General features: G+C 38.1%; 1 protein-coding gene across 5 annotated transcripts in view; it reads right to left on the reverse strand.

The window, feature by feature from the left end:
* Positions 1-23838, reverse strand: part of DIAPH2 (diaphanous related formin 2) — a 235640-nt gene that overhangs the window by 80702 nt on the left and 131100 nt on the right. For all 5 annotated transcript variants that reach the window (XM_062627438.1, XM_062627442.1, XM_062627439.1 and 2 more), the window contains 2 exons: positions 18488-18651; positions 1593-1728 (listed from right to left, as the gene is read on the reverse strand). In XM_062627438.1, the coding sequence (XP_062483422.1) occupies positions 1593-1728; positions 18488-18651 (300 nt within the window). The remainder of the gene's footprint in view (positions 1-1592; positions 1729-18487; positions 18652-23838) is intronic.

The raw sequence follows: 23838 nt of genomic DNA on the forward strand, positions 1-23838 counted from the left end.
AATGCAAAGACTGAAGATTTGGGAAAAACAATTTTATCACAATCATCAAATACAACAGCAAATCTAATTTACGATTTCTTAAAATATAATTGATAGTAAATATAGAGTGGTTGCAGAAGAACTATTTTACACTTGTATTGTGACACATGTATATATATATCAATACAGATAAACCAGCACTGCTTGCTGAAATCATTGTAAATAGGATTCAGTCTCACAAATTAATGCTGAAATAGATGATACAGGTCTAAGATATATTAACCCAAGTGTAACTGTAGGTTCTAGAAAAACATGGTTGCCAAACAGGAAGGGAGGCTTCCAGACTAACATTCCCTGAGGACTGGCTGTCCACACACAAGTCATTTTTTCTGGGAAATGTTCTGATGTGCCAGAAATACATTCTAAATAAATGCAACGCCAAACAGTACCATTACTACTACATGATACTACTTTTGTACTGCTGCATCACCAGCGACAGGAATTCATCCCCGTCCCTTGTTTTTATTGCCCTGTATTTACCTCCACACTCATCCTCTTAAATGCTGGAATGGTCTGTTTGCTTGGTCTAATATTTCTCCAGTATTTTTAATCCTTGTATAAACTGACGTTACAGATTCTGTATATATGCCTTTGAAAGGCATCCAATCAATCTCCAGCATTGCACTATGTTAGTCTGCCATAATAACATGGTTTGTTGCAACATCATCCTTACACAAAGTTAATACATCATCACCTCTTCCATAAAGTTCATCATAACAAAAAAACAAACAGCATTTTTTCCATGACTATGTAATTGTTCAGTAGATAAATAGAACAAGTGTTTTACCCCTGGCACAGATCAGCAGATCTCATGGAAATGGAACAAAAAATTGCAGCCTCAAGTCATCTCTTAAGCAATGCAACGTACAGTTGTACCACCTCTACTTGCCCTCTGGAGTCAGAAGTAAATAATGAAGCCTGAATTTTACAACCTTCTGAAAACCTGCACAGCATCAGAATCAGGACCACCCAATTCCTCCTACTGTCTTACACTGCTCTCTCTTAGAGTGGCCTCATGCAAAATACAATATTCTCACAGCTGACAAGATGAACACATTGCGTTTTATCATGCTGAAATGTCACTCTGTACTTAGGCTCTAAGCTCGACCATGTTTTTCAGCTCTTAATAGGACTGTTGGGAGAACATTCATTATAAGATGGAGCTTCCAAGGCCAAAAAGAAAGGCTGTAATTGCCACAATAGCTTGATTATAGAGATGTTTACAGAATGAAATTAACAACAGAGCAGGGAAGACACTTCTTAGAATTAATCCATATGAAAAAAAAATCAATTAACTGTTGCAAATGAAAACAATCCAATAATGCCCAGCAAAACACCTTGAAAGGAACATTACACATATCACGTGGCACATATGGAATGACACAATCAGGTAGGATAAAACAAAACTGAATTTTCACTGAAAAAAAAATTATTTTCAGCTTTCAAAACAGACAGCAAGTATTTTTCATACTGATCAGGAACAGCCTTCGGTTAGTTACTCCTTACTTTCTTTTTCCTCTTAGCAAATCTATCTACTAAAAGTGATGCTTTACCTTTGTTCATATCAATCAACTGCTGCTTCTTCTTCTGTCGCTCCAGTTTCTCTTGTTCAGCCTTCTCTTTTGCCAATTTGGCTCTCCTTGTTTTCTCCTCCATTTCTTTTCTTTTGTTGTTTTCTTTTAACGCCTCCTGCATTAGATAAAATGAGCATGGGTGTGTTATATACTGGGGAAAACCAGAAAAATTGACACAAGTAACCTTGCTTGCACAGATGCTATGATTACATCCTATGAAGGGAGGAAGAAACCAGGGACTGGCACTCAATACTTCAAGCATCTTTAGAAATCTTAGAGGGAGCATCACTTACCACACTACCTTATACATAAGCATTATTAGATAATTAGAAAAATGAAAATTGAAATAGCTATGGCAAATGAAGAAATTCCAAGTTTTTCAGCAGCAAAATGTTTGTGGTTGGTTTTCATTTGTTCTTTTTTCGTTTGGTTTGGTTTATTTTCGCTATTAAGACTGTAAACCTAGCTTAAATCTGCATCTTGCTGTTAGGAGGGATGATTGGGGATGAAGCCCAAATTCCCACTACAACGAACTTTAATGACAAGCAGTCAAAGCTCAGTTACTAACATTTAAGCTACAAATATTTGTGTTGAAACAGCCAAAGCAATCTGGATCATGTAAGTACACAAAATACATCAAAAGTAATGGAAAACAGTTTAATTCATAGGTTAAAACGCTAAATCTAAAGTCTCCAAGTCAATAGGTTGCACAAACTACCAAACTAAAACCTACCCATGTAAGAGAATATACTCAGCTTAAAACATACACACACACACACAAAACCCACCACAAAACAACCACTTCCCATGATCTTGTCTCGATCTGGTCCAGAAGACACCCTTCTTTTCCAAAGGGGGTTGATCCTGATTTCTTGCTGTGGTGGGCCGACCCACTCAGCCACACTCTCAGTCACTCACCCTCCTCAGTACAGCCAGGAGACAATAAGACTGACATCTCAAACAAGAATGGGGTTTGCAGTCAGTCCGTTACAGCTCCTGCCACGCTTTCCCTCTCACACTTTCCACCTGCTCCACTGTGGGTCCTCCATGAGGACACAACTGCCCCAGTGTTGTCTCCTCATGGCCGCAGGGAGCCCCTGCTCTGAGCTCCCCCTCTTCTCCTGTGGAGGAAAGGAGCTGCTCCTCACCCTTGGTCCTTCTCACCCCTCACTGATGTTGCCCTTTGCTACACAGGTTTCCACAGAGGCACCAGGAGCTCAGCGCTGCCCTGCGGTAGGGCTGTGGTGGGGCTGGCCAGAACCGGTTGGATCCGGCTGTGTCCGGCACAGCGCAGGCCCGGCCTCTCCTCAGCGGAGGCCCTGCCGCCAAGCAGCCGGACAAGCAAACCCATCTCAGCCACTCATCCCTTCTGCTCTCAAAGACCTTCATAACTCCTTTATACTCCCAAAATGAGAAATATCTGAAGAACTCCACTGAAATCCATCCTGATGGAGTTTCACCTGATGCCACAGACAGACATGATAAATGGTAGGGATAACTTTCTTATTTATATTCACAACAGCTACACATTGATTGCTCCCTTTCCAACTCACAGTATACTAACAACCTCTGCCTACGAGTACTGCAGGTCTGGGCTTTAGGTGATTTTGGGAGGCTCAGCACAAGTCCAACAAGTATTATTAATAGTAAAGAAGATACTGGATCCAAAACCAAGCAGAACTAACACAGCACTTGTTCATTAATGATGTTTCAGCTCAAAAAGATGAACAGTCGAGACTTACTAAGCACAGGGCATATAAATGTTTTCATATCAATGTTCACCTTATTTCCTATGCAATTTAATAATGCCTTAAACACAAGGAAAATCATTTATGTTCATAAATACAAAGGCAGAAGGATCCTACCCCTCTACTCTGCTCCTGTGAGACCTCACTTGGAGTACTGTGTACAGTTCTGGTGTTCCCAACATAAAAAGGACATGGAACTGTTGAAACAAGTCCAGAGGAGGCCACGAGGATGATGAGGGGACTGGAGCACCTCCCGTATGAAGACAGGCTGAGGAAGTTGGGGCTGTTCAGCCTGGAGAAGAGAAGGCTGCTTGGAGACCTCATAGCAGCCTTCCAGTATCTGAAGGGGGCCTCTAAGAATGCTGGGGAGGGACTTTTCATTAGGGACTGTAGTGATAGGACAAGGGGTAACGGGTTCAAACTGAAACAGGGGAAGTTTAGATTGGATATAAGGAGGAAATTCTTTCCTGTTAGGGTGGTGAGGCACTGGAACGGGTTGCCCAGGGAGGTTGTGAATGCTCCATCCCTGGCAGTGTTCAAGGCCAGGTTGGACGAGGCCTTGGGTGAGATGGTTTAGTGTGAGGTGTCCCTGCCCATGGCAGGGGGGTTGGAACTGGATGATCTTAAGGTCCTTTCCAACCCTAGCTATTCCATGATTCTATGATTCTTTGTGGATGTTTTCATAAATATCCAAGACAATAAAACACTTATTACTGCACAAGTAAAATTTCCTTACTAAATCTGGGGCAGACTTTATTACAGAGTTCTATGTAATTCCTCAGAAATGATGTTTCAAATGTTTCTAAATGAAAACGACCACTCGTCTTACTGTGTGTGTGGGTAGGAAGACAACTGTAGCTTCCAAAAGAAAATCCTACTTAAATGATCTTCCAGTTTTAAGATTTAGATCAATTATATGAGGATTTGTTAATCCAACATACCCAAATGCTTCCAAAGACAGAATATTCACTCAAGCAAAGGACAGCATACTTCAGCACGCACATACCATTTCAAGAGTTTATTGAGGTAAAATACTACATATAGCCCCTTCTTTAATAGCTGATCCTGCTTTGCAGTATACCACAGTCACCAGTGATGTTACTCGTGAACGCACCTGAAAATTGGATCAAGAACTGCATTTGCTGTACCATCACATAACCAATCACACTTGGAAACACCTTTTCTTTCAGAGAAGAGAAAAGAGAATTAAAGGACAAAATCAATGTTTTATCCTTTTTGGTTCTGGACAGTTCTGTCTCTGCACATTCAATCACACTTGACAGAGATTTCATTTTACTGCAGCTTCACAGGCTGTAATGAAAGCAAATGCTCACAATCTTATGAGAGAAAGCAAATAAGAAATGTCATGGCTGAACTAGTAGCCCACCAGCCATTGACATACTATGATTAGATCATAGATTCTGTCACGTTTTCTAACAGGAAGACTATAGCAGACTGAACTAAACAAGCTCTAAAGTTCCTGTATATGGAAATTCACTTTGAATCGATCCCTACAACTGCAAGCTGAAGGGAGATTATATGAAAATACAGATCAAAGTTCATAAAATGTGCTGGCTACCAGTGATGATTCAAACAAAAAACATTCAAAATAAAGGTTTAATCTTCCTGAAAAACAGCAAGATAACAAAATACTGATAACCGTTCATGAGAGTGCCTATCTTCATCTATCCACACCCATCCCTTTATACACATGCATAGCAGATAGGCCATTCTTATTTCTTCAAAATGTGCATTTCCTCCTATTTTATTTCCTTCTAGGATATAAATGCTTTAGAGTATCTTCACATATAGTCTCTTTCCAGAGACTGTAAAGAGGGAGTCAAGGACAGCAGAGAACTAACAGTGCAATGCAGCACTGTACATACAGCATCAAAAGCATTTTGATAACAACATAAAAGGGTTACTCTAGAGAAAAATATATGTCCAGTTGCTGTAGTACTCTGGTAACTGCTTGGTAACAGCTCTAGTATTTCTGGTTATTTAGTGCATTCTTTAGTGCCATCCCAAATTCTCTTGAACCTCCTACCCACCCTAACAGTTTTATGCCATGTTCCTTGAAATTTAACATCTTTTCATCTACATTCCAATTCAAAATGAATACTGTGGGGAAAAACAAACAAATGAAACAAAAGAAACAACAACAAACAATCCACTAACATTCAAGGATGATGCATTTGAATCATCACCACTGTTTAATGTATGCAATCCCTTTCCTGCGCACAGTACCTCAGAAGCAAACCACCTGAATGTGCTTGTTGGTTATTACTCTCCATCAGGCAGTCTGACTCTTAACCATTTTGTATTTGTTATATAATTTACTGCTGTACATTTAGTCATAGTTGGATGAAAGCCTGAAATAAATAATTTGTAAGAAACAGGCCCAGTTGTTTCCAAGATATGTGCTGAATGCAAAATAAATATTCATAAGTATTTATAAGGATGCTTTATATTTGAATTAATATTATTAATAAATTGGATCATAGTTTTTCCAAGCTGATTAAAGATGACCGTAAAGAAAGATATAGAGAATTTTGACTCAAGATGTACAGTGGCTTCTACAACATTTGCTCTGCCTGAATTATATCACCAATCCCTTAAGTTTAATTTTGCACTGTTTTACTGGAAAGGATTATTTTTCCATCTCATGTGGCTTCATTATTTACAATTTCCTCACTTCCTACACCTCCACACTGTGGAGGAGCCTAATATTTCATAATTCAAAGGTGACATGATTCTGTGCCTGCCATGCGGTAGCGTTATTTGTGTTCTACTAACCTAAAGTTAAAAGAAATCTGGACATCGTCTCATGCTTTCACCTCTTCTTCTTGAGCATACTTTTATACTCCTCGATACCTATTCTACTCCAAACTTCTGTGTTTCAGTGGACTTCTTTTAATACAGAACAGTGCTATTTCAGATTATTAAGTTATATTCAAGTATCATATGTCAGTGATGGCCTTTCTGTGTAGTTCTGCAGGCTAAATTACCTAAAAAGGTAGAGATCAGTTTGAATACTGAAAAAAAAAAGCTCTGAAATTGGCATTGCTTTTAAAGGGGACGGGAAGGAATCAGCAATTTTGTTTGCAATGTAGCTTAACAATGACAAAGTACATAATGGTGTTCATAGGTATACACTGCGCAACTACATTTATTCCCTAGTTAAAGAATAAAACCAAACTAATATAACAGTTACAAATCCGAGAAATGTCACACAGCAAGAGGCAATCCACAGTTAAGAGTAAAAGCCTTCCCAGTGGCTTTGGAAAACATTCTGAGAAGTATTCATCTAGATTCTGTCTTTCAAAACACGCAAGTGCATGCAAGAACTGCAATCATTTTCAAGTGAATCTCAAAGACAGAAACATTTTAATGTAAAAAACCCCTTTTTTGACGTGCTATTCATCACACTCTGTTTTTGCTTGGTGCATAACAGCATGCAGTTTTGCTAATTCAACTGCAAATCAAAAACTTAAAGAATTGTGGTCTTGGGGGTTTCCTATTAACAAAAAAAACCAAACCTAAATTATTGTCTTTCCTAGCAGAGGAACAGATTCAGCAAGGAATATTACCTCTTGTTAAGAGAGGTAGTTGAAGGGGCATATAGCTTGATGTTCCCCCTTGTGTTTGTTAGGATTCACTGAAGTACTCGGGATTGCCAGTTTATAGCTCAGCTTCCCTAAGAAGCAGATAAAAATTTAATGTGTATCTCATTCTGTGTGTATCTTAAGTTTTGACAGAAACAGATATTCACACCCCAACCTGATTGTAAAAAGACTCTCAAAGGTAAATTATTAAAAACAAGAAGAAAGAAAACCTGTAATGCACAAACCTCCTTGGATATTAAAGATGCAGTTGGCTACAAAGCGGTCATGCACCAATAATGAAGGCTGCCTGCGATAGCTCATGCCTTCCCTAAATTTGCCCTGCAGCTGCAAAATATGTGAACTGAAGTTCCAGTAAAAATAAAATATAATCTTTTTCAGTCATAACTCATTAGGAACAACAAACCCAGATTAACTGGAAATTAATCTACAGAAATAGAGTTAAAATCCAGCAGATTGAGCAATCAGTTTACGTGTACAAAAGATCTTCCATGAGTATTCCCTGGGGGATAACATACTCAAATACATTGCTATCCTTACAAAAATAATGGAAAAGAGATGCAATGAGCTGGTATTAAACAAGTGCAGACAAATTCAATTTCCTGATGGGTGGTTATGAAATAGTAAGCAGAAAAGATGATGTTTGGGATACTGCCCCATGGTTCATGCATCATGAACCACCATCATGAACCACTACATCTGACATGAAATGTCTCTGGCATGCCATTACAGATGAGGGGTTTTGGCAAGTGCAGCTGCTGTTGTATATTCAGGTAGGGAGAAGGGGGTTGTTGCCATTTATCAGCTGTGTCGCAAAACCACTTGAAACTGCCTAGCAGCTTAAGGTAGAAGAGGTGTTGGTGTTTACTGAACCAAATTTAAAGCTACGCAAGAAAAGCTATATGTCTTAATTACTTAACAGTGTACATTTGAATAATTACTAAATCTGCCTAACGTGGACAGATTTGGGATTGGTTTAGTATCTTCTTTAAATCAATATTTGGATAGCCAAATAAACATGCATGCCTAATTCAGGTTATTCCTGAAAGACACAGAGCTGAAATAAAACACACATATTAACAAAACTGTATTATTGGCATTACAATAAAAGCCCATACACAAAAACCCCCAGCAAAACAAATGTTAGTTGTTTTGGGTTCAATCTGAGAAGAGAAACCAAAGACCAAAGCAGATAAACCCTTGCTTTGTTCACAAAGTGGTCTGTTGGACCAAGGACAAAATCAGTATGCTGGCACATGAAGCCTTGTGTCATCATGCTAGCACAACCCCTTAGATTTTTTAGCAAAAAGTCACTTTAAAGTAAATCTCTAAAGTCTGTTCCCATAAAAGCCTAAATCCAGTAGAAAAAGTGAACTTCTTTTAAGCAGCAGAACCCTGAATACATGTTAGAATCATAGAATGGAATAGTTAGGGTTGGAAAGGACCTTAAGATCATCTAGTTCCAAAACCCCTGCCATGGGCAGGGACACCTCACACTAAACCATCTCACCCAAGGCTTTGTCCAACCTGGCCTTGAACACCACCAGGGATGGAGCATTCACAACTTCCCTGGGCAACCCATTCCAGTGCCTCACCACCCTTACAGTAAAGAACTTCTTCCTTATATCCAATCTAAACCTCCCCTGTTTCAGTTTGAACCCATTACCCCTTGTCCTATCACTACAGTTCCTAATGAAGAGTCCCTCCCCAGCATCCCTATAGGCCCCCTTCAGATACTGGAAGGCTGCTATGAGGTCTCCACGCAGCCTTCTCTTCTCCAGGCTGAACAGCCCCAACTTTCTCAGCCTATCTTTTCTCAGCCTATCCTGTTGAAAGGTTTCAAAGCTTCTGGCTAGAAATTCTTGACAAATTTCAATAAAGGCTGTGGGAATTGCCCACTGTATTGTGTATATTGATATAAAATATTTAAATAACAAAATAAACTGCCTGGGTTTTGCATGCTTCCTTCAGGACAAGGCTGATGGACTGTCAGGAGAAAATGTCCTGGAGGCTGTGTGGCATTATACTCCAAAGAAATGATGTATGTAAAAAAACCCAACATTGAAGGGATACACTTTTCCATCTGCAATTTTTTTCTTGAGGTTTCCTACACCTCCTACTTCATGCTTCATACTATATTTTGACAGGATAATCCAATTCTATTAGCTTGCTTTGGATGTTCCTGCACTAAGCAAGTAAATATGAATTTAAGGAAGTGAATGAGCTATAATTTACTACAACATCAGCAAGCTAATTGAAGGTGCAATAATGCAGTGATCGCTCTGAAATCACAATTAAGACAAACATGGATTCAAATTATCCAATTATCTTAATATGATATATGAACAAACAGAATGATAAGACTGTGACTACATGGAACATCCCTGTGGAGGTTATAGAAAGAAGTCAGGTTCCTTCTAAACCATGAGTGCATTTTAGAGATAGGTTAGGTGCAGATGGAAGCATCTGCAGCCTGTAAATATCTTCTATGGAAGAGTCTGCTTTAGACTTAAACTCTTGCCAAGGGGAGCCACTTAGAGCAGGTAGTAAAGACTACTAGTTTACAAGGATTCTTCAACACCTGGGTTAGATTCACAGGTTAGGTATTGTGATAGTCAAAATCTCAAAACTAAGCCAAGTGCAATGAGGACTTAAAATCTTCATTTAAATACTATAACTTCTAAGATAATGCCTGGGAATAATGACATTGCTCAGTTGGACTCACTGCCACCAGCACCAAACAGAGGCTGTTTAAAACTATCAAATGGAAACTTCTAAAGAAAACTCCTAACCCTTTCCCTTTTCAAGATGAGGAATCTTAATATTGGTTTTGTCTAGATCATGTTTGCCATTTTACAGGACAACCACTCCACCACAGAAACAAGTTAGACTTGTTAGAAAAAAAAAACAACCCTATCTGTACTGCCTATTTTTACACTTGCCTATATTTATGTGCTTGCAAAGGCAGTGTACTGCAATTCAGTTCCATTTCTTCATTATTTATTTTTACATCTTTTGCATATTTTCCAAGAGAAATGTCATCCTTACCTTCTGCACCATGAATAGAGTAGCTACTTATCTACCAGCACTAACAGCTTGTTAATAGAGTTGATGAGTTACTGCTCTTAGGTGAATTCTTTTGCTTCTGATTCCATTACTTTTAAACTTTCCTAGCCTACATCTAACTGCTGAATTGTTCATGAAAAAAAATCATCTCCTCAGCACTAGCTGGATGCATACACTCAGATAAGAAGAGATTGCTTACAAAAGGGTCTTTGTATGGGGTTTTGGGCAGGGGGTTGGAAGGGCTTGCTATATACTGCCTGTTAATAAGCACAATGTTTCACTTTTGATACTACCTCTTGGGAAATTTTGCCGGAGAAAATACTTCTTGCTCATTATTCTTTATTTTTTCATAGCTTCCTGCTAGCTAGAAACTGTTATCTTTCAGACCACATTAAAGAACTGTTACTTTATAGGCAGAAGGGAGAAAGTGTATTCCCAGACAAATAACCAGGGAAAACAATGAATACAGCCTTTCTTCTAAACCACCCCTGAATTACAAACCCAATTTATGAGTTTGAAAGCTGAGAATTTACCTCGACCATGTATTGCATTTCATAGTAAATCACATGTTTATTATGTATTAACTTAGGTATTGTATATTCACTGATTTACAGTATTGTAGCAAATGACCTGCTGTATTCAAAGGACATTTCTAAATAGCCATACAAAACATACCTGAGTCATGGAGCTTAAAATTTACTTTGTACCAAGCTCCAAACAAACAAATATTATTAAAGAAGTAAAGGTCTTACAAGTACTTTTATACTCAAGATGCCGAATCCACTGTGGTGGAAGATTTTCCTTGTGAAGGCAACATAACAAATGTTCTATTTCTCGTCTGGTACAGGTCATTAATCTTATAAAATCTTGAAAGACCAGGGTAGTGGTCATCCAATAACAAGTGCTCCATTTACTAATCATATGTCTTCTCATTTCAGGGAGACGTTCACTTTCTGCATCTCATACTACAGGGTTATGATAAAATATCCCAGCCACACAGTAACTATCAATCAATAGCCCCTGTTGATACAAAAGGGCAGTTTATTTCACAGGTCTTTTACAAGAACCCATCTCTCATACTGAGAGTTGATGAGTTACTCACATGTGCTTAAATATTTACTTATACTAGAATACAACCTTTTCTCCCTAAGTACATTTATAATGCAATTTAAAGATGTAATTCCTTACTTGAAGAGCTGCATTAACACAGACATGAGGAAAGCAGTCACCACTGATAAAACTGTCTACCAGATACAAAAAAAATATCACTGAAGGAAAAAGCTTCTCTGCGTTTCAGAACAACCATGTCCATAAATGCCTGTTACTGCCTCAAATTTATCTATTATAGGCATTATTACAACAATGGTTTTTAGACTCTAAATTCACCTCTAAGAATACCTGCATTAAAGGGGAGTGCTAACAAAATCAGAAATGGTTAAGAGCTGTATAAGGAAAGAACATTTCCTATCTAATGCTGAAGTATGTATTTCATACAAGTTCCACAAAGCACACAAGCTGATTAGAAGGATCTTTATGTCCATTTGCAAATGTAGGCATGACAGATCTGGTGGATATTTTAAACACATCAGCACCTAACAGAAACAAACATTCCCAAAGCAACAAAGTAAAAATATTTCAGATCATTTGATATAAACCCTGTGAGAGAGCAGGTTAAAGTGGAGAACCAAACCAGAAAACAACAAACTGGCCTCTTGCTTCAGGCAACTGATTAAGCACTATTTAATAAGAGCCAGAAACGAACTCAAACCAAAATGTATCAGGTAGTCACTGTCTTTAAGGACAATAGAAATTTGTGGTTACTTTCAATGAAAGAAAGGACTAAGTCAATAAAATATAAAAGAACATTTCTTCTTCAAAACAGTACTAAGTATAAAAAGCATATTATTATTCTTCAGTGGATGCTTTTTTCTGCAAAGAGGGAAAAAAAAAGCAACCCCAAAAAACCCCACTGCTACTTCTGTTTGGATTTCTGTGCAACCATCACAGAGAAGAATAAACCTTCCCTCCTCTCCCCTCCAGGCTTGATTTGGAATCATGTTCCATGTGCAAAGGGACTTGAATACAATGAGGTTAACAAGACAGTACAGACATGTGGGAACCATGAGGACTGTAAGAGGTAGAGGGGTAAAGTGATGCAAACTTTATTTTGTTGTCTTACTACACCATTGGCTCTAATTACATTTCCTGCAAAAATAGTTAGAAAAGCCTGGGGATAAAATGGGAGCAGATAAAAGAAACAGTTAATAAACTGTTTCTTCTACCTGCAGCTCCAGGTTGGTTCACTACATTGCAGCTCAAACAACTTAAATGGCCAACAAGGAATATTTGGTTAGATGACTGGCTCGAGGTCCTGTGAGTATGTTTGGCTGCTGACCATCATATGATGAGCAGTTTTAAATTGTCACTTAGGCTGTGAATTCCTAACTATGTGGAGCTTTTTTCTTCCTCCTAACATCACACATCAGCCACAAAAATCTCTCACACGAAGGTGGACAGATGTTGATAAAAAACTAAGTACAAAAGATGGATTTGGTACTTATGAAACTTGGTATCTGGGCAGTTTTAAAGACACAACCAACAACAAAATGCGAGCAAAGAAGCCAATTCCTGGGGTAACTGTCTACTGCTGGGAAGAGTATAGAAAGTGTTCCCACTGCAATCAGTGCCTCTGACACAAAGAAACCGAAAACGAACAGCTAGTGCACCATTAGCCCACACTGCTAACTTGTAATTTCCTCTACTCCTCTTGTTTAGGGATAACAGAATACCAACTTATTTATATGGAAAATTTTGCTGGAAAACAACTTGAAGACAATCTACTGCACCCACAGGAATATCGCTGTATTGCTGATACTTTTCGATCAGAGGAATGAAGGATGAAAAAACAACATGACTGCTCCAGAAAATGTTTTTTCTCATAGACTCTGCATGGTCTCATTCAGCCTAACAACTTCTGAATGCTGAGACCATGTGGAGGTGCATTTATTAAATACTGTTTCTGTCCAACTTGCAAAAGGCAAGCAATTAGAAGAGATAATGCATGCATATGGTTTCTTATTTCAAGGCATTATTTCCCATTTGATATATGGCACTTCCTCTAATGATAAAACTCTTTAATGTGAGTTTTCAAAGCACCAGCTGTTTGCTTAACATTATGAGCATTTTAAGACAAACACATCTGCAAACATATTTTCATATAGATGTACACATACACATACAAACACACACAGGTAATTTTCTCATGAACTGGGATGTGCCATTCAGAATATATTTCTGATTAAATTCTTGTAGATTCAGTTTTTAAAACATTCATTTAAATTCCAACTTTTTCAAATAGCTGAACTGCATTACTTTATAACGTAAGATATTAGCTGCAAATGAAAGGAAGAAAAATTATCATTACAATCAATCTATTTAGTTGGTATTCTCACTTTCCCATGGCAGAATCTTACACAGAATCACAGGTTAAGCAAAAGGAACTACAAGTAATAGCTCTTGTACAAAGGTAATGGAAGTCAGGTGAAGATTTCCTTAAGGATTGAATTCTAAGTGCTCACAAAGGCCAATTATCTCAAACTATATACACTGTAGTTTCAATTAAAACACAATGTGTATATGGAACAGCATTGTTTGTAACTGACCTTCAAGGGAAACCTCAAAGCAGAAGTATCACCTTTTCATGACACTGAGGAGGGGGTGCAGGGGCTGGCTGGGGTGAACAGACATCTCCTGAAGGAGCTCTGACACAAGCCAGAAACATGGAAAAGCAGAAGGATGGCTAAACTATGCAGGAGGAACACTGCCCAGAGAGAGAAGCAGTGAAGAAAGTGAAAGCTCAGATGGAGATAAAACTGGGAAGAGATGTGAAAAATCAATGAGGAATGCTGCTACAGCTACAAGAACAAAGCAAGATTAAGAAAAAGTCTGCTGCTGAATGGAGCACGGAACCTAACCTCAAAAGAGGCTGAGGTGTTCTGCACTGCCTTCATCTCAACCTTTGCCATGACTGTTTCACAGGCAGTTCAGGCAATTGACTGATGTCATTGCAAGGCCTCTATTTCATGAGGATGTTGTGGGACTCAAGGGACCTCTCTAGTGCCTGGGAAAGGCAAATATATTCTCATCTTCAAAAGAAAAAGGAAAGCTTTGTGAACTACACACTAGCCAGCTATTGCTTCTGTTTTCAGGGAGATCACGGAAGAATTCCTTCTAGAAGGCATTTTCAGGTACATAAAAAGCAGGAAGGACACATGAAACAGCCACATTGGATTTACCTGACAAACCTGACTGCCTTCTCTAATAAGACAGGCTTTGTGGATGAGGGGAAGGCAGAGGTTATCACTTAGTTTGGTTTTAGCAAAGCCTTCTATACAGTCTAACACAGTCACTGTATCTTCATACATGGAGATACTCAAATCTCATGTGAACACAGCCCCATGCAGCTCAGACTAACTTTCACACTAGTCCTGCTTTGCGCAGGATTTCTGCTCAATGACCCTGAGTGCCTTCTGCCAACCTATTTTATGATTTTATGGTTTGTCCCATCATCATACATGTTCACACCAGAAATGTTAGCAATAAAACCAGAAGCAACAATCCTAAAAGCTTCTGAACTTCTAAGCTAAAAGTGAGTAGCAGAACAAACAAGCTTTATCAATAGACAGGCATTATCAATAACAGAGAATGACAAACAAGTCATCAATACTTCACGAATATCTAGAACTGTACTTCAGTCATTTCAAAATAAAATCCATTAATGGGACCACTTAGAACAAGCCTGCAGGCATTGCAATAGTCTGAACTGGACAAATTTGAGATGCATGCTCGCGGGAATACTGGGAGCTGCTGTACATGCTCAGCCTTTTCTGACTGCATCTGAATTCTGATCAGTAGTTATGTCCCTTTTTACAGCAACTTCCACAGATTAAATGAGTTTCAGGGTCTTTTTCCTTTTGGGAAACTTCTTACAAGCATCAAGATGTTGCAGAAGACCTTAATTCTTTTTAGTAATTTTTGCTTCTAGAAAAAACCCCAACCACAAAAATCCCCCAAGCCACCACAAAAAAACCCAAACAAACCAACCAACCCCACACCACCCAAAACAGCCCAACCAGTGTCTGCTGAGCTTTTAATGTTTGCCCGAGGCCTTCCTCAAGTGTCTGGAAAAAATTAAATCCCTAACAAGAGCCTTTATGCCACTAAAGTCTACAAGGCTCTGTTCTAGTGAATAAAATAAGCCCAGAAATTCCCCAAAGACCCAATTACAATTACTACTACTACCACTGTATATATCGAAACAACTGAATTGACTGAAAGTGCAAATAATGCCCGAGACCTGACCCTGTGGAGTACAGTAAAAACTCCAAAAGCAGAAAGACCCCTGGCTCCAGAAACACCCTGTGGGTTGTTGTGGGGAGTGAAGGTGAGAAGATTTGCATGAAAAAGGGTTTGGGAATGAACTCTGAGGCCTTGGTGCTTGACAAGCCCTGGGGCGATGGTTGAAGGACAGGGAAGGTAAACAAGCCTTGGGAGGATGGGCCAGGATGTAGTTGTGGAGAGAATCTCAGTTGGAGTCCAGAGGATGTGTGGGTTGTGAGAGGGTCTGCAACGTTCTGATTGGACTATTTACCTGGAGAGTTTTACAGGGGCCAGTGAGATTGAACGTTGTATGTATGTGCAGGTTGGGAAAGTACCGAACAAGGGGATAAAAAGGGCTTGGTGGTAACAAACCAGGAATTGAGTCTCTGCATCAACTTGAGGCCGGGTTGTAAAATGCCACAGATTGTGACCTTTGCTGGGAGAAGTTCACATCTATAATGATGCCCGCTTAACACGGAAGGCATTTAACGTCAATTAGGTAATAATACAATATGTCTTACAGTGCATTAATTTATTAAGCGTATTTACACCACAGCATGAACGGTTTTGATGAGACGTTATCAGAACGTGACAACCTCATACCAAGGATTATAAGAATGTGTATGTGAGGTTATTGTGATCCCCAGTTAACAAGTGACTTCTAGTTCATTACTAACTACATAGTGCCTACCAGGAAGCCGCACTCTTGATTTGTCCATAGCTACTCCTTGTATCAAAACTTTAAAAACAAAGTCCATGAAAACAGATTTAGTATACAACAAATATAAAAGATTAATTACATTTGAAAAGAGCAGAGTAGCTGCATTCTGCTGAAAATATCCCAAGCCTGCTTGCTCCAAATCAAATCTAGCAGAAGTACTTAGCTACAGAGGACCTTTTAATTGTGCCGACAACTCTAATAACAGCCTCTTCTCCTCCTATTAAATAACAATAATAAGAAAACCAAGGCAAGTCTGCTGTCTGATACTGTCTAATACTCAGCAGAACACAGGTATTTGTGCACTTACATATAAAGAGCAAAGTTAAGGAGGTTCTGGCAAACAAAACCCAGGTGGTATTTCTCAGTATAAATGATTAGAGTGGTTCACACCACTGTTCCATATCCACAGAGAAGTATTTGCAAAAGTAAAATGCACATATATAAACAGAGCATTAACCAGAGGATTATGCATAAATAATAAATAACAGTACTTTGCATGCTTAAATCTCACAGAATTCCTTTTGCCTTAACCAGTGATCAATAAACACAGAGAAATGCAGTCAGCTAGACTGCATTTCATCTCCTTATCAAAATGATGAGCAACACCCAATCAGTTATACCCACACAAAAACACTGAAAAGAATGAGTGTAACTGAAATCATAAGGTGGAAAAAATGTATCATTAATTACAAATGTATCGAAAGCTCACAACACTGAGAAAAGCCAATAGTCAACTTATTATCACCATCCTTTTCTGAAGTCTTAAGCACAGCATTTTGCTGTGAAATAAGGATCTTGTACAATGTGACTCAGTAGTCCCCCAACTCCTGAAATCAGCACTTTATTCCTACAGAATTACTTACAGAAACTCATTCTAAGCTTGAAACAAGACTTCCTCTGTGCCTGGAACTAATGTACACAAACTTGTTTCTTTTCTGCTTGTGTTTCATATGGAAAGGCCACAGAAATATTCCAGCTTTGTTATTAGAAGTTACTGCACTTCACTTATAATATCTCACATTTCCACACCAAAAACCCAAAATACCACTTTTTTCTCCCCCTCCCCAATATTACTTTGTCACTCCAAAGCATTATATGAATCTCTTAAAAAAATATTCTCCCTGGAAATTCAATTACAACCATTGAAGAGCAAGAGGCCAGCACCCAAATCTTTTGGAAGTCAAAATAAAGGGGAAAAAGAAAGCGAGCAACTGAAAGTATTTTCATTCTAATACACCTTCTAGAACAGACGTGTGCTCTAGCTTTTATCCCCTTCAAGGCACTTAGGTGCTTAAGGACAGATTTTCATCACAATATTGGGGCACTGCTACTCTGAAGTCTGGTTCAAGTAGTTATAACAACAGATTATCAAATTATTTGAAAAAGTAAGCCTTGGATTTATGAGCAAGTAACTGCACGGGAATATCTCATGACAACTACTCCCGCTCTTGACAAATCTTCATGCAGATGTGCTGGCATACTTACTAATTATAAAAGAAATGGTGATTTGCTGATGGGCAAAAATAGAACAATTTCAGCCAATTTAAAATGCATAGTTAAATATATTGTAATAGCTGTTTTCTAATAAAGTAAACTTGGCACGAGAATAATGTTTTGAAGCTGTTATCCCTCCATCACACTGAAGCTGAAAGTCCTTTTGATTAGATGATAAATTAATCCAGCTACTGGCAATAGACGGCTCAGTGAGCCACAGCTGTATGGGAAATGGTGGTATTTCCAAGTGATGTCAATATTCTCTGGAGACACAATGTGACATTCGAGGCATCTGTTTTCCCTGTACACTTCCTATAGTGCAGCTAATTATGGCTCCCAGGCAGCCACTAGGAAAGATGACATTAAACCCATTAGAAAACTGAGCTGTTTAAAATGAGATTCTTAAATTCCTTCTTAAAAAACCCATACCCTGACATCAACCACTGTGGATGGCTGGAAATAGCAACATAAGCGTCTAAGTGAACTTCCTGAGTTCTGCCAGCAATACTGAGCTCATATTGAAAGTCTCAGCCTTAGCATCACAGCAACATTAAGGTAGCAGCCAGCTTGTAACACAACATCAATGTACATACAGCCATTCAGGTCTTGATCTTAGCATGTTTTTCCTAACTATTCATATGTCTGAACCCCATCCTCCAGTTGAGTTGGCAAGTTACAAACTGAGGGATGATAGCCCTCAGTGACTAATACCTAAATAATTCTGGAAACGTTCATCTATTTCCTGCCATAGAACAGAACGCAAAGATAACTGTGACACCAGAAATAGAAAAGAATTAAAACTGGGAGATAGAAGATAAAAGAATACATACAGACATTACTCACCAAAAACAGAGTTCTGAAGTTGCTCAGATCGCCGAAGAATTCCTCTATGCTTATTGCTTTGGGATCAAAGGTAAAGTATTCTCCCAGATTTTCATACAATTTAGTCATGTTGTTGTGCATGTTGGACAATTTCTCATATTGTTCTCGGGCACTCTCAGCAAAGCTGTAAGGTTTTGTTAAGGAAAATGATTCAAATGTAATCCAATCTAACAGTAAAAATAGTAAAGAAAACAAGGTACAAATGCAAAGGTTAGAACTGGAAAACATGCTAGTGCAATTCTGCTTTCAAATAGGACATTTTGATGTATTATCATGCCTGCAAGCTCATACCATAAGGTGGTGCCACATTTTTCCACTAAATGATTTCTTTCCAGTGATGAAGATTTGCCATCAATAGATTACACAAACCGACTTGATAAAATTACCAAGTATCTTGGACATTTGTGTCCTAATAAACTATTAGCTTCTTGAAATACATTCTATGAAAAAACATACTGAAAATTAGGATCTATGTTTAAGTGATGCCATGTCCCCTATATGATGTACACATATGTAAAATCTGCATCCTGCATACTTACCAGTGACAAGACTATCTAGTATGACATCAATTTTTCTTTGTCTATTATTACAGATATCTTGGTGGACTCTTTAATGCCTACTGACATAACTCAGCTCCTACCTCAGGCTTCCTGTAGTAGATAAACTTATTTGGGGCACGTTCTCAATATGCAATTTCACAGAACTTATAAAAATGGAATATCCACCCACCTGCCCCAGTTAACTGACAAACAGCTTTGAGAAATTATTAGTAAGAAAAACACCATGCAACAGCAGAAGTCTTATTTTCTTAAAGGAGCAAGTATGGAACTCTAGAAATGAAACACAGTGATGCCATCCCAGCAGCCATCATTAAAAGTTTGACATAATCCTTTTAAACAGAAAAATGTGGCTTTTCCCCCCCCTACTTCAAAACCACATTTTTAGAATAATTCTTTGCAATTACGGGAAGGGTGCAAACTACTAAAGGAAATATTAGTTTTTCCTTGAAGCAACTAAGCTTTCAATCTGCTGTTTTCTTCCGTTGTGGCTGTTTATATCCACACAGATATAAAGTCACAAATTGCTGTAAACAAACCCAGTTAGTAAGGATTAAACTAGCTCTGCTGAGGGTGTATGGTAGCTGATGAAAGTGTTGCGCTGCGCGTATCAAAACCCAAGAACATAAGACACAAGTTATAACCCAAATTAAAAAACTCATGCAGCCTGGTTCCCTGTGGCTTTCACTTGCAACAGATCTTTTCCACGCTGATTCTGATTATTAATATAGCAGAGTTTGTATTCAACCTTTCCCATTACTTAAGACTTGCATTTGAAACTCTGCCTTGTATCACATTTTTAATTACCCAATGTTTCTGAGATGCCCACCTCTCTGCAACAGAAACAACCTGGAAACTAACAAGGGTGAGATGCAGAGAAATCATATGAGCTATTTATGTTTGAGTTGAGGCTAAATCCTATAATGATTCTTCCAAAAACAGTCAACAGATTGCAGAATAAAGAGGAAATTCAGGTGGATATTCTATTCATAACATTTCTCTAGTGTTTGGATACTGTTTAGTACTTTAAAGGCTGTCATTGCATGAGCTACATACAAGTGTAACAAAGCTGAAATTGTCTCCCATTGAATAGAGGTCTAATATTTCACTTGGATTGTCCCAGACTAACTGAAGGCTACGTAGTCATTTAAAAACTGGTTCTTAAAAGTATGATCAAAACCTTTACACAACATAAGCTTTCCTCTTAAGAAACTTATTTTCCAAGTAATCCTTTCTTCTTCGTTAAAGCCTCAGCAGCATAAAAAGAAAGATGTATTCCTTTGTTAGCTTGTAATGTTCACTTAGAATGGCAAAAAGTAGAAACCAGCTGTGTAATGGATCTTAACATATAAATATCAAGAGTTTGAAACACTAATATCTACCTATATAATTTCATACCAGTGCAAACACAGAATAATGCCTATACTTGCAGTTTACTGTAATGAAGTTTAACGTGCTTGGCTAGAATCTCAAGCTTGGACTGTGAAATTGCTCATCTTAATTAACATAAGACAAACTTGGTGTAGTTCAGTCTTCAGTGACATTTAAGTGTACAAAAGGAAATGAAAGTTTAATGGCAAGAATACATTAAATGGGCAATAATGGCAAGTAACTGAATTATTGAGCAGAGCCTCAAAATTTTAGGAAAACATGAATTGCCTTAGAGTTAGCAGACTATTACCTTGGACAACTCTCCAACCACAGGGAAAAGAAATAGGAAGGTATATAACGATACAAATTATATCTGCAGTTCCCTTAAAAACAACCTCATAGAATATAAACCCAAATTAATATATTAAATCTACTGAAAAGTGTGAAAAGGAAAAAACCTTCCAACAGTCCAGATTTGGAATCAATTCTTTGAAACAACGCTCCCAGAGTCAAATTCTCCATTCAGGTTGCACATTCAACATGAGAAATAACAACAGTTAACACTATCAAAGAAAATGAAAGCGATAACCACACAATACTGCTACTGAAACCAATAAATATTTTGAATTAACACTGTAGAAACATATACCGTAATCGCAATCTTATTAGTTTTTAATCTAGTAAGTAGCAAACTGCCAATAAGAAATACCATTAACGGATGGCTTGTAAGGCAAAAGGACGTTGGTAAGGGGGATGAATATATTGAGCAAAGAGAAATAAAGTAGTTTAACTATACCTAATTTGGAAGAAAAGTCAGTGCTGTAGAGGCAGTACTTTCCAGTCATATAGCAGGTCGTATTAACAAGGCTACACTGTCACATTCTATATGCTTCATACAATCTTCATGCTCATGAAATATTACTAACTTGAAACATCACCTTGGAATGCACTACATCAAGTCATTGTGAAGACTTAGTCACTGTAACTCCACAGAAGCAAAGCCATGCCTGCCCATACTCTTTCATGAAAAAACAGTCCTGAAATGCCAAAACTGTGCCTAAAAGAAATGCTTAATTCCAAGCACTCCCATTAATACAAATTGGAATGAGTTTGAAATGAGTGCTCAGTTAAATTATGAGTGCTCATTTCAAAACTGTGAGCAAGGTTCCATTCTTATTGTGAACCAAAAAAAAAAAAAAAAAAAATCACAGATCAATTACGTGCAAAGTTGCTTGTTCAACGACAAGAAATTACTTCATTCACATACACACTTCTTTCATAACCATAAGAAACTACTGAGCCAAGACTTGCCTGTAAATGCTATTACTCAAAAAGCAAAACCAAAACAACAAAGTAACCAGCACCAAAATCATGACTGCCCCCGCCCCAAACCCTGAATCCCCCCTAGGAAAGCTTTTTTTCATCTTCAGTACCATACTTGTCTCCCCAAATTCCGCATAAAGCAAGAAAAATGGATTTGTAAATCTGAATATACAGAGAGTTACTACTTTACTACAGTTAGGAACTACACCACTGCAGTGACCTAATCACCATCTGGGTAACTTTTTACATACAATCCTTACTGAAGGGTTTAAATACTTCTTTGAATGGTTTTTAGGTAAAGTTTATGCCCTTTAAGCCATTTCTTTACTGCAGAGGGCAACTACACAAAACCACTGCAAGGTTTTCTAAGTGTCATCTTGTGTTATTAAGAGTTTAATATTCACAGGTGTCCTCTGAAAGTGCTCTCCTATTTCATTGGTTCTAACACACTGCCTCGAGATTAGTAATTAACTAAAACACTGCTCAGTAACTGGTACCAGAACACTAATATATGCTTTCCCATGCAATCCAGTAAAATCCTCTGCACTGCACATTTCTAAAGAACTCTCCAAAGAAAACTAAAGTGCAAACGATTAACAACAGAAAATCTCATGTCTTTTGAATTACAAAGACAGAAGTAAATTCAGACCATTCACGTCCATTATTCTTAGTGATTTATTAAGTTCTGTTGCCAAATTTCAGTTATCTACTAATAGTACTTTTTCCTGACTTTTTACTGTTTAAAGAGAGGCTGGGAAACCAACACACCTCTTTTATATATATATATTATTTTATTTAAGGATTTTGTTTCTGTTTGCACCACAGCTGCTGCCAACTTAAGCTTCCATCCAGTTCTGTGGTTTGCTTGACAATGACCACCACCAGGAAGAGGGGGAAGAAACGTTTAGATACCCAGAAGGATTTCCACTGTAAGGATATGAAGTGTGGTGTCAGTAGCAGAGTACAGGTAAATATTAGCACAGCTGGATAAAGCCAGCTGTAAGGACTGAAAGCATCTTTTCTGTAAGTAAATCAATTCTTTTTTACACTTTGAAATATGACCAGATGAGCGCAGTTTGCTGGCATTTCAGAGCAACGCCTTAATGAATCCACTTCATTATGCAAGGAAGAGATACAAATGTTACCATGACACTATGCTACCGCATTGTGTCGGAGATAAAGAATCACTAATTACCATCAATAGCAGAATTAAAGCCTTTATGTCTGTACTAGGACCACTACCACAGTATTTCCATGCTTTCTACTGGTTTCTTTCATGCAAACATAAGGAAGAAAAGATCAGAGAAATGAAGGTTAAGGACCTCAAATCAGCTGGAGGGAAAACTCATCACTTCCACCATTACATCTGCTATGAATCTCACATCAACATATCGATTACTTATATAATAGCCAATAAAGTACCTGAACATACAAAAGCCACACTTGCCCCAAAGCAGCACCTATTACTATCACATTTACAAAGAAAATTAAAGCCAACACTGACAACTTGGCATTTGTCAACAATAAATACGCCACAGTAGAAAGAACATTGGCAATTTACCTATAATAATGAGAAATGCACTGGTGTTCCAGCAGTTAGGGAGGCCCCTCCCCAGGGCACACGGTCGCTATAAAAATGGAATTTAGGACAATAGAGACCAGAGTTAATATCTTTGATACCTCCAGCACAAGAACGAACAAAAAGGGGATTCCTGCCAGAAACTTTTGAACACTCTCCAGAAGGATTTCATAGACTGAAGTTTGTTTTGTCATGTGCTTCCAGCTGCTGGTTACAGGAAGCTGAAATCAGGTGAAAGCACCATTCCATTGGGAGCGTTTTTCATGTAATGCTTGATTCTCACGAGTTTGTGCTGACACAAAAAAACTCCATTTAAGAAAGAGGCAGCTGGCATTATGCTACAGATGGATTAACTCCTAACAGAGAACAAAACCACAGGGATAGATTAAAATAAAGGCCCACTGAGACCAGAGGGGTAAGATGTTCTCATTTATAAATATACTAAACCTAAAGGAAAAGAGTCCAAGTATTTAGCATATCAT

The sequence above is a fragment of the Pezoporus occidentalis genome, unplaced genomic scaffold, assembly GCF_034315485.1.
Source record: "Pezoporus occidentalis ecotype Australia unplaced genomic scaffold, CSIRO_AGI_Poc_V1 ctg30, whole genome shotgun sequence".
Lineage (NCBI taxonomy): Eukaryota > Metazoa > Chordata > Aves > Psittaciformes > Psittacidae > Pezoporus > Pezoporus occidentalis.